This window comes from Diceros bicornis, chromosome 33, assembly GCF_020826845.1.
Source record: "Diceros bicornis minor isolate mBicDic1 chromosome 33, mDicBic1.mat.cur, whole genome shotgun sequence".
Taxonomy (NCBI): Eukaryota; Metazoa; Chordata; class Mammalia; order Perissodactyla; family Rhinocerotidae; genus Diceros; species Diceros bicornis.
This window is the reverse complement of record NC_080772.1, coordinates 21714238-21730124: the sequence shown is the minus strand read 5'-3', so window position 1 is coordinate 21730124 and position 15887 is coordinate 21714238. Positions and strand designations below refer to the sequence as shown.

The following is a 15887-nucleotide window of genomic DNA, read 5'->3' as shown; positions in this document are numbered from 1 at the left end:
TGAATGTAAGACCTGAAACTATGAAACTTCTAGAAGAAAACATAGGCAGTACGCTCTTCGACATCGGTCTTAGCAACATATTTTCAAGCACCATGTCTGACTGGGCAAGAGAAACAATAGAAAAAATAAACAAATGGGACTACATCAAACTAAACAGCTTCTGCACAGCAAAGGAAACCATCAACAAAACGAAAAGACAACCTAACAATTGGGAGAAGATATTTGCAAACCATACATCTGATAAGGGGTTAATCTCCAAAATATATAAAGAACTCATGCATCTCAACAACAAAAAAACTAACAACCCAATTAAAAAATGGGCAAAAGACCTGAACAGACATTTCTCCAAAGAAGATATACAGATGGCCAACAGACACATGAAAAGATGTTCAAAATCATTAACTATCACGGAAATGCAAATCAAAACTACAATGAGATAATCACATCACGCCCGTCAGAATGTCTATAATTAACAAGACAGGAAATAACGTGTTGGAGAGGATGTGGAGAGAAGGGAACTCTCATACACTGCTGGTGGGAGTGCAAACTGGTGCAGCCACTATGGAAAACAGTATGGAGATTCCTCAAAAAATCAAGGATAGAACTACCATATGATCCAGCTATTCCACTGCTGGGTATTTATCCAAAGAACTTGAAAACACCAATGCGTAAAGATACATGCACCCCTGTGTTCATTGCAGCGTTATTCACAATAGCCAAGACTTGGAAGCAACCTAAGTGCCCATCAAGGGACGAATGGATAAAGAAGCTGTGGTATATATACACAATGGAATACTACTCAGCCATAAGAAACGATGAAATCCAGCCATTTGTGACAACATGGATGGACATTGAGGGTCTTATGCAAAGTGAAATAAGTCAGAGGGAGAAGGTCAAATACCATATGATTTCCTTCATTAAGTAGTAGATAATAACAACAATAAACAAACACATAGAGACAGAGATTGGATTGGTGGTTACCAGAGGGGAAGGGGGGAGGGAGGAGGGCGAAAGGGATAATTTGGTACATGTGTGTGGTGATGGGTTGTAATTAGTATTTGGGTGGTGAACATGATGTAATCTATGCAGAAATAGAAGTATAATGATGTACACCTGAAATTTATACACTGTTATAAACCAATGTTACTGCAATAAACAAAAAATTAAAAAAAAAAAAAGGTATTTATGCTTTTCCTATTAGTTAAATGCACAAACACAGACATTGGGTTTTTATTTTTTCTCCCTTTTCTTTTAAGGCACCTTAAGGCAGACAAATCAGAACCTTAGCATTAAAGTAAAATTAAACTGCCCTAAACTCTACCCTTTGCCCTCACCGTACTCTTTACAGCTCTTTTATGTGTGTGGATGTGTTGTCTCTGGTGCCTTTACTGAATATATCTTCATTCTGTGCTTAATTGGAAATGTTCACAAAGCAAAATTGCAAATTATCTTTGTTGTCATACTTTAAACAGACCAATTATTTGCTTTTCGCCCTGCAACTATGCATGGATAACATCTAAAATGTGTAAGGAGGGAAGCCTTTTGTCTCTCTAACGTCCATTTCCGAAGGCCTCGGCCTGCCCCTGGGACGGTCACAGCGCACGGCTTACTCGTGGTCCCCTGGTTCCTCAGGAACTGCCTCTGACTCTTCCTCTGGCTCCTGCTGGCACGATAATCAGAGTCTCCACAGTGGCACTCTCTGTCCTTGTCGTGGAAGCCGCGAGAGTACAGGTTCCGCGTGCTCTGCCGGACGGCGAGCAGGTCGCTGGATCCTTTACACTTGTGAATGCGAAGCTTGCCAGACGTGTCCTCGAGGCACTGCCACTTCTGCAAAAGCCAACGAGAGAGCAGTTGACCGACCCCAATCCAGGTGGTTTTTATTAAGAACTGCTGCTTTAGTTTCTAGAAGCACTAGCAACACCATCACAGAGAAGGAAGGAAGGCAGGCAAGCTTTCAAGTGACCCTGCAACCTGCAACAAGCTGACTCCTAGTTCTCTTAGTTATTCCTTTCACTGTGGGTAAATACAGATGACAACGAAATCACTGGAAATCAGAACTACCTCAATGACACGAGAGCCAAAAATTGATACATAAATCCTCAGCACCCAGACTAAACAGAGTCTTGAATGAAACATGTAAAAGCCCTTAATTCACCCAGCTACAGAGCACAGCTGTCAGAGCTGTTTTCACCAGACCGCTCTTTCGCTGGAAAAACAAACTTGGCTGCTTTGTTCTCTGCCCCTGAATTTCTAATGCGAGCCAGGGAAGAGTGGCCCATGAAGAAGAAAAAGATGAGTTGACTCTGAGCGCATCACAGGGCAAGCCAGCTTTCACACACCCCAGACATTAGCGAGGTGTCAGGTTTTCTCTGAGCCTTTTCTTATCCTTCTGCAAACACCACACACCCAGAAGAGCAAGCTGCTCCCTAGGAGAAATCGTTCACCTTCCCGAGAGACACGCATGGGGAGCTGGCATCGGGTTCTCCTGTTTGAGCCTTCTACCAAGCCTGCTACAGATACTGCAGCTCAATTCTAGATCAATACGACACAGCATCAGGTCTTGCTGTCCTGCCATGCTTCTCGGGTATCAATCTGGCTGAAATAATAGCGCTTCCCTTGGGGTCATTTAATGGGATCCTCCACATCTTACTTAAAGACCTAATAACCTTCCTTTTACTTTTTATTTTCCCCTTGCTCCCTCCCTAGAACATTAATTTGGGAAGCAGGAAGAATATTGACCTTAGTTTTAATTTGACCACAGTTGTTACAACATGTTACACTGTAGTGTCATCAAACTTTTGTCTTTTTCCTTCCATATGTGAGTACCTCCTGTGTACAATTATTTATTGATGCTTTTCTTTAAACGGACAGATTTCTAAACTGTGGCTAAAGCAATAATACTTGTAAAATTATGTGTTCGTTGTGCCAGTTATATATTTTCAAATATATATTAAAATAAATAAAAAATTATTACATAAAAGATGTTCTTTCACATCTCTTTATGCATCATATTACGCACCAGATAAAATTATCTCGCCACAACCCCTGTTGTATCTGTACCATACTTCGGGTTATATCTTTTTTTTTTTTTTTGTGAGGAAGATTGGCCCTGAGCTAACATCTGCCAATCCTTCTCTTTTTGCTGAGGAAGACTGGCTGTGGGCTAACATCCATGCCCATCTTCCTCTACTTTATATGGGACACCGCCACAGCATGGCTTGACAAGTGGTGTGATGGCACGTGCCCGGGATTTGAACCGGCGAACCCGAGGCCACCACAGCAGAGCGCACGCACTTAACCGCTTGCGCCAACAGGCCGGCCCCTTCCAGTTATATCTTGATTTCAAAGTAAAGTTTGATCAAGGAGCCCAGATGGCTTTGTCAGCAGATAAATGACACTCGTGTACAAAATGGTGTGACACCATTCACAAGGGACCAAGATGCAAAGTCACACTTTGTTTTTTCTTAATGGAATCATATGCCTTCCATAAGTGCGGAATTACCACTGAGTTCCCAAATCCCAGATATACAGCACTTGTTCTATGCTCTTGCTTTAGCCGCCATACACTCTTGGTGCTACTGAATTTGGTTATTTCAAGCCACATCAGGTTATAACCTTCTTTTGTGGCTTGGCCAGAATATCGTGAATGTTCAGCATCTCCATCCAGAGAAGCAGGCTCAAGAGACAAGGCAACTAACTACCTATTTACAAAGCCATGAAAAAGCAACACAAACAAGAATAGGCTAAGGACTGAGTTAGAGATGATGTAACTAAAAAAAACCCCATGAAGTCAACTTGACGAGGCACATGGGAGTTGTGTCAGATCAGTGGTTCTCCAGCTTGGTTGGACACTGGGATTTTCAAAAGCTCGCCTGGTGATTCTAACGCACAACTGGGGTTAAGAACAATTGCTTTAGATTCTCAACCGGTTACCAGAACTCTTTGCAGCTGGATCTTGTGGGGGCGGGGGGTAGAAGGGATATATTTAGGTCTAAGCAGCTCAGACGGATGAATCTTTTCGAGGGATGTATGTTTTTGGGTGTGGGTGTGAAAAGGAAGCTGCGTCTAGAAATGTACTGATGCAACCAGGTGAGACAATAACTACAGTTGAACAGATAAACACTACCAGCTTGTGTATATCAGCAGGACTATGTGCTATACTTAAGAGTCACCAGTTCTCTTCACTCTCTCTCCACAGTTAGGTGACAAGCGACAGAACTTAATCTTTGTAAACTCTTAGCAGAAAACTGCAGGTGGCCTGTTCCATGGTTCTGCCATTCAATGTGGAGACTGGTGATTTTCAAGCCTGGGTTTGTGGGACTCCCAGACATGTCTGATTAACTTGAGGAGGTGCCATGAAATTCACAAATAAGTTCTCAGGAACTGATACCCAACTCCATTAAGAAATAATGATATGCCGTATAGAATTCTTGCTGATGAAAAGTATTGCACAAATGAAGGTTAACCTTTCATAGTTCCAAAACGTTTGGGAATCAGTGGTGCTTGAGTATCTGTCTATATCTGTATCTGTTTTAAATCTAAATGGTTTAAGACATCCATCCTCCCGAGTAATCTCTACCTCAAGCATTCAAAAACTAAGAATTGACTACTTAATGCCTATAGTAGCAAAAGAAATGGCCAGTGGATTCATAATTCAGAGCCAAGTAGAAGCTTAAGAAGTGCTCTATTTTCTATCAGACAGAAAAATGTGGCTAATTTATTCTTGAAAAATAATAGACTTATGTCTTTTGTGATTCCAATTTGTATCAACTTTAGTACAAACACTAGTTTTTCAAACACACAACTACAGTGAAAACCTTCCTTAGTTTTATAACCACAATGCATTAAAAAAATTCTATTTTTTTTTTTGGCTGGAAGAGTTGAGGGTACAAGTAGATTCCTGTAGAACACAAAGTGTAGCTAGAATTTTTTGTAACTTGGTCTATTTGGAATCCAACCTGCATTTTCCATTAGCCAAATTCCTTGCTGATGTACTATGGGATAGAGATGAAGAGAAAGGGTGTTTCCTTCCCGAAGAGTTGAATTTAACCAAGCCTGAGGTCTGGCATTGTCCTTGGCACTGATGATGTATCATACAAAACCAAATATACATATATATATATGCACGGATATGTACACGAATGCACACACACATATACCCACATGCACCACATATATACACATACCTACACACGATCTTATAGAAAACAAGAGCCACTGACAAAAATACCAATTATTTTCTATAGCAGGGACCCTTTGAACAAGTCATAGACCCTATTATATAGAGTAGCCAGAGGCTTTCAAAAACTTCTTAGCAGCAAGCATACCAGGAATTTTAATGAAATGTAATTACCACACATTTCCCACAGTCATTTTAGTGTTCGATATCATGACAATTTTTATGGCTGAGCAATAAAACCTTGAAATAGCTGAAACTAAAATGGTCATCTCACTTAAGAGAGTTTATAGAGGCAGGTGAAGAAAGAGAACTTTTAAAGAATTACTCTGAAACTCATGCTGCGAGCCATTTAAATGGTCAACATAACGAGAAGGGATGATTTTGCATTGCAGAAGAGTTTCAGGAATCAGATGAAAGCATGAATTCAGGCGAGGCACCTGCTAATGGGACGTGGAGTCAGCCTCAGACACAAGCTTTATTAAACAGGTGCCCTTGCAGAAATATAGATGTCATACTGTCCCACTTTTATCTCTCTTGAAGTTTATCGGTAAATCAGTTAATTGCCAAATCCAATTGTCTCCGTCTGCTCTGACCACTCACCCCTTCTGTAAATTCCTTTCCTGCTTTGTGAGACCAGATCATCTCAATTCTCCTCCTGCCTCTCTGACTTATTAGTCTGTACCAATAATTTAGCACACATTCATTCCACCAATATTTCTGCACACCTCCTGCGAGCGAGGTGCCAGATAAAATTATTTAAATAGTTTCTTAAGTTATTATTTCATTTTAACCTTTTCAACTACACTGAAACTTGAAATTAAGGGCAACAACCATGTCTCATACGCCTTAATCATTCCCTGCTGTTAGCTCAGCATCAGATCACCCTGTTTAGTAATTATGTCTAGTTTTTGATGGATTCTGATGGATTATATATACCGGTATGTGAATGACACCTGATGAAGAAAAGCAGGCTGGCTATTTTGGTACAAGGATTCACGTGTGCAGCTGGTTTGGTGGGATCAAACCTAATAAGAAATAAGTCAAATGCCTTTCAAACAATTCCATACAACACCATCTTTACCACCATCATTATCATCATCTGTTGAACTTTTACTTGATGCCAGGTACTGGTTTAGAGCACTTTATATAAATATATCCATTTAATCTTCACAACAACCTAAAGCGCTATCATAGTTCATTTATTGGAGGAGGATTGTGTAGTAGTGAATACCATCTATATTCTGCCTGGGACTTGGGAATGGCTTTTATACCCATATTGATGTGGCTTAATGGAAAAAGTCTGGACTTGCAAGCTAGAAAAGCCTGGATTTGAATATCAGCTTTATCACATTCCTATGTGGCTGTGAGCAAGTCAGCTACACAATCTAAGTTTTTGCAGGGTCAAAAGCATTAGCGATAACATACAGGAGGAATTTGGCACATGGTAGGTCCTCAACAAAGGCAGCTGCTATTATTATTATTATTATTCCCCAAACACACACACACACACACACACACACACACACACACAGTTTATTACTTACAGAATTTGATCTAATGCAAATTTGATGAGAGCCAGCCATTTTTAATGGAGATAAGTATTGGGTTAGGGATCTGAAGACCTCAATTTTAATTTTCTTTTGCTGCAAACTCTATGGCCTTGAGCAAACTGCAGAATCTCTTTGTTCTTTCAGATTCCACATCTGGTAAAATAATACTTGTGCCTCTTGGCCTCAAGGATATGTCATGAGAATAAATTGTTGAGTGTTTTCAGAGTTCTGAGGAAAAGATGCACTATATGAATCAAGAGCTGTACCATTATAATTGACCTTTAAAAATGGTTATCCAATCCCTGGGCAAGTTCATGTTTCCTGGCTGTAAACTGTATATAACATAGTACTTATTTTTTAGTGGGGAGACTGTGGCTTTGAATCACACAGAACTCAATTCAGACTTGTCACCCTTCTACCTGTGTGACTTTCATCAAGTTACTTTCCCATCTGAGCTTCAGTCTCTTCATATATAAAGTGGGCATAATATCTCTTTTATAGAATAGTTTTCAGGTGTCAAATGTGCTATGTAAAATGCCCAGCTCAATAGGAGATGATGATAGAACTATGGTTACTTCCCTTTCCTGAAATAACCACTAGATAATCATGATAGTTTCCATATTTTGAATTGCATATATTCCTCAGATTGGTTAAGAATGTTCCATATTCTGATTTATACTGACTTATGCCCATTTTCATGAGTGAGAAACAAAAACTTTAGCTACAACTTTTTCAAAGGTTGCAAAGAAAAGCTTAATTTTACACACACAAACACACAGATTAGTTCGCCATCATTATATGTCTTATTACGTCGTTTTGGTCAAAATGCAGATCAAATCATGTTCTTTGAAATGTAACAACCATACAGTAATTTTCTGATAATCTGATTATTCTTTACGCTGGTACCAATATCATGAAAAGCAGTTACTTGCAGGTGGACGTGTGTTTAGAACTTTCATCTCGACACTGGGGAATATAAACAGATCACAGAAACATCCTTGTTCAAATTCCTAATTAGCTCAAGCCGCTGTCAAATTTTCTTACAAATATGAAATAGAGTTACTTCTGAGGAGACTTATCTCCCGTTTTCTTTCTTTTTTTTTTTTAAATACTCAAGGCATTCTTTTTTTTTTTTAATTTTATTTTTATTTATTTATTTATTTTTTTTCCCCAAAGCCCAGTAGATAGTTGTATGTCATAGCTGCATGTCCTTCTAGTTGCTGTATGTGGGACGCGGCCTCAGCATGGCCAGAGAAGCGGTGCGTCAGTGCGCGCCCAGGATCCGAACCCGGGCCGCCAGTAGCGGAGCGTGCGCACTTGACCGCTAAGCCACGGGGCCGGCCCTCTCCCGTTTTCTTTGAGCTGGGGTGAGATGGGATAGGGAGGCAATGTGGAAAGGAAAGAGAAGCAGAAGAGAGAGGAAATGTTTCCCCTTTTAGATTTTAATCTGGATAATGATTTGTGAAAATCAATGTTGGAACGTTGGAAGAAGTACAGTTCTTGCAGTTCAGGGAAAATAAAATCGGTCAACTGACCTCGGCCAATGATCGACAGCCAGCATTTGTTGGGTGCGTGTTGTGTGCCAGGTCCTGTCCCAGATGCTTAGTATATTTAACTCATATAATCTGACAGCAACCCTCTGAGGCAGCTACTATTATTATGCCCATTTTACAGATGAAGAAACTGAGGCAGAGTTAGGTCAAATAACTTACCCATGGCCACATACCAAGAAAGCAGAGGATCCAGGATGCAATCCCAATTGTTCAAGACACCAATAAAAAAGGAGAATGGTTTGGGGCAGAGTGTGAGGCTTCAGGTGGGCCTCCGTTGAGGGGATAGCATTTGGGAAGGCAGAGGCAACAACTTACATCCAGATAAAATATTGTGTTTAAGAGACAGGGAGGAGGGGAACCTGACCAGGGCGGGCCATGTTGGGGAGTAGTGGGAAACGAGATAGTATATTAAATAGGATGGGGCCACACTATGGAGTTTATGAATAGTGTCTGTCCTCATGTTTGTCTGTTTCTGACTTATTTGGAATATCATTAAATATGGTTTGATGGTTAACCCTGTGGTTTGTATTTTGAAAAATGCACAGCAGCCAAAACATCTAAGTAAATGCACAAGTGTTCAGACACGTCCTTCAGCGCAGGTTGAAGAGAGGAGGAGGTGAGGTTTAGAGGCTGAGCCGTCCATACTGGGGCCCCAGGCAGACGAGAGTTCAGCCAGAGGATGGCACCGGGGCTCAGTCTTTCTGGCCCTACCCTCCGGAATCAGGAGAGCCAGGGGGAAATGCCTCTGAGCCACGCTGTGATTTTAACCAGGGCTCAGTGAGTTTCTGGAACCAGGCCGTCAATTTCTGGCAAACTAATACTTCTAGCCAGATCTTGCTGGTAAATGTCTTTTTATTCCTGCTCTGAAGCTAGTCACAAAGGGTCGGAGGAATCTATGGTCAGAGGGATAATTTTTGGATGAGAACATAGATCCTGGAGCTAAACCAGTGTACACTCAACAGGCTACATTCTAATTTCCTTTGCTTGATGCTCGGGTCCTTTCGGAATGTTAAACAAATCTTTGATTTTATATTGTTACACTAGTAGGAAGGCAAACTAAATTGCAAAGATGCTGGAATTTAACAACTCAGCCAAAGGACATGACATATGCTCTCTATAAAAACAAGCTGCATTTTCCTCCTAAATGACAGAGCATATATAAAATGTCCTTTCAAGTTGAATGCCCAGGGAATTTTTTTTATTTTAAAAATTATTTTTCTAGTTTTATTGAGAAACAATTCATAGGAATTTCTCTTTTAGGTAACTCCGATTTAAGTAGTCAATATCTATACTTAGAAAAAGAAAAAAAAAAAAAAACATGAATAATGCTCACCCGACATGAATAGCTCTCAATCTTGGCTGCTCACAGGAATCACCCACCAGCTTGGAAAAAACCACTGATGCCTGGGTCCCACCCCCGGGGATTCTTACTTAATTTCTCTGGAGTGGGACTTGAACATCAGCATTTCTAAAGCTACTTATGTGATTTAAAGAGCAGTCATGGTTGAGAACCACTGCCCCAGATGCTGTGAGTGAGTCCTACACCCATGGCTTCAGCCAGAAAAATGCCATTTACAATTTATAATAAAGGGAAAAATCTATTGTCTTACATTTTTTGCAGAGGCAGCATGTTCTGGGGAAGAAAAGATTGAACATGAAGCAAAGAGATGCAGGTTCTGACTGTGGGTTTGTAGCTTAAGTTTTCTGGATCTAAATTTCCTTATTAGGAAAATGATATCATTCAACTAGAAGATTTCTAAGACTCTCTCCAACTTTCTCTGATTCGAGGCCTATGGTTCTTAACCCTGTTAAAAAATACAGATGCCCTGGTCTCACCTCCAGATATTTAAATCTGATTGGTCTGGGGTAAGGCTGTGCATCAGTGGTTTCAAAAGCTGCCCAGGTGATTCTAATGTGCAGCCTGAATTGAGCATCACTCATCTATGTTCTCTGTCGTACCGAAGTGTTTTCAGATAGAAGCTGCGATTTGCATATGAGTGTGCCTTTGTGTGTGTAGTGTGTCTGTACACAAATGTGCTTGAGGTATAATGCCAGCTGAGAGAGTGGTGGGAATTCACACTCAGCCTCATATTAATTCAGGGACACAGAAGTAATGCAAACACATATGTCCATGCTGTCTTAATTAGTCCCTGCTGGTTGTTCTGTTCACATAGTGGAGAAGTGATGCCAAATGTCTGGGATTCCAGCCCATTTTAATTCCCTGTTGGCTTCATAGGAATGAAAACAACAGGTAATAACAACACCACCCAACCCTCGCACACTGCTTTACAGCTCATCTAGCACTTTACATATATGATATCACTTTATCTTCACAAGACTGAGACTGATTTTCTCCATTTTAGAGATAGAAAACCTGAGACTCAGGAGACATTAAGCGTTTCGTCCAAGAACACACAACTAAAAATTAGTGGATGTCAATATTCTAACCCAAATCTTTTGATTTCAAATTCCTCTTTCCTTCATTTACTCTACTTCTGCACCCAATATTGACCCTACCAAACAACCCTTAGGTGACCAGGCACAGGAGTGTGGTGGGAGGGGGGCATACACTATCTCTTTGGGGACTAGGAGTGAAGAGAATGGGGCTAATAGTGCTGATTTTTCCTTTACATCCCAGGGAAGCTCAAATCAAAGAAAAGACTGTGTTGCCTTTGCACGAGGACAGTTAACCTTGGTTAGAGGAAGAGACGCAGGTGTGAAATTAACGTCAAGAGATTCCAAGCAAGTTACTTAGCCATCCCCTTGATCCTGAACAATACAATCTCATTATTCCACACTTGTTTGTTTTCTTTTTTTAAAGTCAGTGATACTGTAACTAAAAAGAGAATCTTCAGAGCAGCCAGATAGAAAGAACAAAAAGCCAAAATATAAAGATTCTATAGAATACAACTAAGCTATCAGGTGTGACCTACAGGTTCGATAACTACCTTGAAGAGGCTCAAAATTGTCTCAAAGTTCTCAGATTCTTAAACTGTGGTTTGACCACCACCTACAAAAGAAATCACCATCAGGGCACAGTCTAATTCTTTGTTCCACTAATCCAGGCACTTCTAAAAGAGATTGTCGCTAACGTTCTCATATATGCATGTGATAGATTCTAATTTCAGACTGTTTCACAAAAAAATAAAGCAGCAGAGGAAAATTCTAGGGAGCCAGCTTTATAGCATTACATGGGGGCAAAACAAGTTTAGAAAAAAATGAAGAAGCAAAGTTTTTAACATAGTTAGCATTCAGCGCATGAGTGAAGAGTTGTGCCAAAAGACAATAATAATAGAGTTTAAGCTACATTTGCCCTTTAGGACATATATTAAAATTTCAGTGCAAGCCATATGAAGAAGTTTGCAAAACTGTATACTAAAAGGTAGGCAGTGTATCTTATTCTCAAGTGGTTATAATGCTCGCCACTTAGGGGGCTAAAATTGTAACAATCTCTCCAATTTGCATAAGATATATTTAACACTGAACATTTCCAACTCCTGAATAGAAGTAAATTAGTCTATTGAGGCTGATTCATAAAAATAATTTTAGAGCTACAAAATAATTCTGAGGTTTTAGTCATAATAATACTTAGAGCTTCCATAAGAAGGATTTGAAGATTTCAAATTAAAATATAATGAATAGGTCTAAGCTTCTCCACGAAACACTTGAAAATTAAGACTTACTAGAATGCCATGAAGGCCTGGTTTTATCCCTTCCTTCAACAACTCTGTCTCCCCACCTTTTCTATTTCAAAGGAATCCTTGAGTACAAAAAGGCAAGAGGAAATACAGAGAGTACGAGGATCAAGTTGTTTGTTATGAATGTCTATTCAATAAGCTAGATACCATATAATAAGAGTCGAATAAATGAGGGCATTTTAATAATAACTGGGTTATCCATTTCATGTGTCTGATATCTTGAACTGGTGTTGGCTAGTTATGTGGACATCTAGAGGTCAGATAAGTTAAAAAAAGATTCACAAAAGATTTAAACCTCTCTTCGCCTAGATAATGTAACTTACCTTGGAAGGCAGCAAGTGGCCTGAGCTTTTGTTTTTTCCTCTTGGTGGGGAAGATTGGCCCTGAGCTAACATCTGTGTCAATCTTCCTCTACTTTGCATGTGGGATGCTGCCACAGCATGGTTTGATGACCTGTGTGTAGGTCTGCACCCAGGATCTGAACCTGTGAACCCTGGGCCGCCAAAGTGGAGAGCGAGAACTTAACCACCACACCATTGGGCCAGCCCCCTGGCCTGAGTTTTTGAATCAGGCAACTCATCTGGATCCCAGCCCTGCCACTCACCAGCTGCCCATTTGTAAAATGGGGATGACAATGCCCATCTCACTGGACGGATGTGAGGATTAAATTGAGCTAATACATATAAACCTCCATGTACAGTGCCTTACATAAGACAAATGCTCAATCAATATTATTTTTCACTTGTCTTCAATTTTGTTCTAAGTTGCAATGACTTAGGCAGAAATTCAGTTCCTCTGTCATTACGACAGAGCATTTCTCTTAGCCGGTATAGATTTCAACAAAGAGTGTATAAAATAATTTGTGTTCACATGTTCTCACTTTCCTTAAAAACGGGTCTGTATTAATTCATCACATGGTATTTCTTCAGTTTTTATTGATAAAAGTTGGTCTTCTGGGTAGCCTTGAATTCTATAGGAAATTTTCTGTTAATGAAAAGGATTCATTCCAATGAAATATTTGATGTCAGGAATTTTGTGAGCAGAGGGAGAAACAATAAACAAACAGAATACAGTTTCCCCTTTCACTCCCCAACCTTGGCCATGGATTCTGTCCTCCTCTCTGGGTTAGATGACATCTGACTTTAGTCCAGGAGGAGAAGACCCCATCTTGTCTCTTGGGGCAGTTCACTCCCCAGGGTCTCAGCATTCACCCATCTTGACTAAGCAGCCTCTCAACCCTTCTTGATGACCATTTATGAGGAGCCCAGGGATGGTGCCTTCTTCTCAGATAGAACCAGTCTCTGATCTTTCTAACCTGGTTACTCGTTTCACGCATCTGATATCTTTAACTGGCATTGGCTAATTGGGTGGACATCTAGAACTCTCTGAGAGCACCATCTCTCTCTCTCTCTCTCTCTTTTTTTTTTTTGGTGAGGAATATTGGCCCTGAACTAATATCCTTTGCCAATCTTCCTCTTTTTGCTCAAGGAAGATTGTCCCTGAGCTAACATCTATGCCAATCTTCCTCTATTTTGTATGTGGGACACCGCCACAGCATGGCTCGATGAGCAGTGTGTAGGTTGGTGCCCGGGATCTGAACCTGCAAACCCCGGGCTGCTAAAGCAGAGTGCGCAAACTCAACCACTACGCCACTGGGCTGCCCTAGCACCATCTTCTGTAACTAGAGGGAGCCCAAGCAGTGATGAGGAGGCCAAGTTGGACCAGGCAGACAATTCTGTCACAGTGAGCACTCCATGATCACCATGAAAAGCTTATTTATACCCAAATGTACATTATTTTATATACTGAAAATTAGAAACAGAGAAACACGTGAGTGGTGGTGAAGAAAAGCTGTGTGACTCACCTGCCCAGGTTGTTCACAGGCTGTCTGGTACCTGGCCTGCTGGCATAGCTCTTTGACCCTCTCATATTTGGGCAAGTGATTTGATTGCTGGATATTCTTACTGGATTCTTCCTTCTTACGTAGAAATTTCCTTTGACAGAAAGGGAAAAATTTCTTATGTGAGAAGTAATCTGAACTACCTTCCCTGCGACTTGCCTGTTCTCTTTTTCTTCCCTGTCACATGACCCCACATTCTTCAAACAGCAAGAAATAGATGTTAAGGCTCTGTCCACAGGAGTTCAACGTTTGATGAGTCCTTTGTCAAAATTACAAGCTAGTACTATGAAGACAAGAAGTCAGGATAGGAAGAGTCCTTTCCCCCAAAGGCATTAATGTCAAAACTTTGGGCATAAACGTTTAGCTTTACAGGCTCAAAGTTCTTTTTGTTAAAAGCAGTTATATAAATGCTTTTCTCTCTCTCAAAGTATGTTTGGAGGAAAACAAAGACAATCAGCATTATTAATCAAAAGGGGAAACCCAGAAGTCACTATGGAAATTAATACAATCTCATATATTTCTACATTTAAAACAAGGTAAGGCACATAAAAAAAAACAAGTAGAAAGAGGCCAGGCAGGACTTGGGAGGGATGGTTGAGAAAGTCAATTGACTTGTTTGATTAGGAACCAAGGCTGAGAAATGCAACAGTAAACCCATAGCCATGTAAGGGCTTTGGCCCCATCTTAGGAGAATTTATTCTTTGCAATTCTGATGCAACAATCATTGCTCTGCCAGCCAGTGAAGAATGAGTAGCAAACCATTCAGTCTTGTGACTAGGCTTACGAAATCTGCATGCTTAGTAAACCAAAATAAGGGGAAAAAAACTACTCAGCAGGGAGAGCTGCCCACTAGGACTGGTTCCCAGAAGCACCCCAGGAACCAATAAATTACCCTCTTTCCACGAGGAATGTATCACGCCAAATTTTGGGCTTCTTGTTTGTTCGAAACCTGAAAGCAAAATAATAATATTTACTGTTGGCATCCGGACGTTTTTCCAAACGGATCTGTGCTAAGAGTTTATTTAAAGAAACACCTCTCACTTCCCGCAGACCATGACTGCATCTCCATCAACACGCCGTTCACAAACAGCCGAGAAATGCTCAGCTTGGGTTGATCCTCATGGGCAGAGCTATTTTGCCTCCACTTCTCTCAGCCCCTGGCTGGCTCTGCGAGCCGGTGTGCTTGGGGCTGGCTGAGGGACAGAAAATTGACGTACCTGTTACCTGGCCTTTCCGGGTCCAGAAGTTTGAGGACAGACTTGCCGTCCACATCGGGAGGTGTGTCAAGCCCAGCGATATCCAGGATCGTAGGGGCCAGGTCGATGTTTAAAACGATCTGTGGGACTCTGCAAAGGGACAGATGGTTACACTCCAGACCCAACACAAGTGGAGGGTGGCACTTAAGGCCGCTTTCTTCATGCTGTGACTCATTGGCTTTCCACGATTCTCCCCCTCTCAACTAGTCGCCTAAAGATGGGTAGTTGCATTTGCCCAGGTGGCTGAGTGGTCAGCAACAATGTCACAGAGCAAGATTAACTCACTCTCACAGGGGTCAGGCTGGAGAGACGCCTATACCCCTGAGCTCTCACAAATTGTGGCCTGATATACGGTTTTTGTAGGATGTATACTTTCCTCTAAAGCCCGATAGTCCATAACTCCTCTGTTGAACTCCTCTGTTGAACTAGGGCTTTAAAATCAACCTTCTAAAAAAGAACACAGGGTTTTCATAGTTGAATCCAACCCATGCTACCTCGTCTTTCAAACATAAAGCCTTCTAACTCTAGATCTGACAATTCCCAGGGTGTTTCTAATGATATGAAGAGACACAAGAGCATTCTTCAAAGAAAATCTTCCCATTGCCATTGCTTTCTCCCCAGGATGTAGTGTAATGCAGCAGCAGGTGGGCACATGGATGAGACTCAGAATATCTGGGTTCTAGGCCCCGACGCTGCTACTTCCAGGATCGGATTTCTGAGAGAGGCATTTACACTGTCTGTTGAGCTTCTT

The 15887-nt window shown here is 41.0% G+C and overlaps 1 protein-coding gene across 9 annotated transcripts in view; it reads right to left on the bottom strand.

The window, feature by feature from the left end:
* The window catches only part of SULF1 (sulfatase 1), a 181286-nt gene that overhangs the window by 36293 nt on the left and 129106 nt on the right, over window positions 1-15887 (bottom strand). For all 9 annotated transcript variants that reach the window (XM_058528839.1, XM_058528833.1, XM_058528834.1 and 6 more), the window contains 4 exons: window positions 15098-15226; window positions 14773-14829; window positions 13845-13974; window positions 1611-1827 (listed from right to left, as the gene is read on the bottom strand). In XM_058528839.1, coding sequence (XP_058384822.1) covers window positions 1611-1827; window positions 13845-13974; window positions 14773-14829; window positions 15098-15226 — 533 coding nt within the window. The remainder of the gene's footprint in view (window positions 1-1610; window positions 1828-13844; window positions 13975-14772; window positions 14830-15097; window positions 15227-15887) is intronic.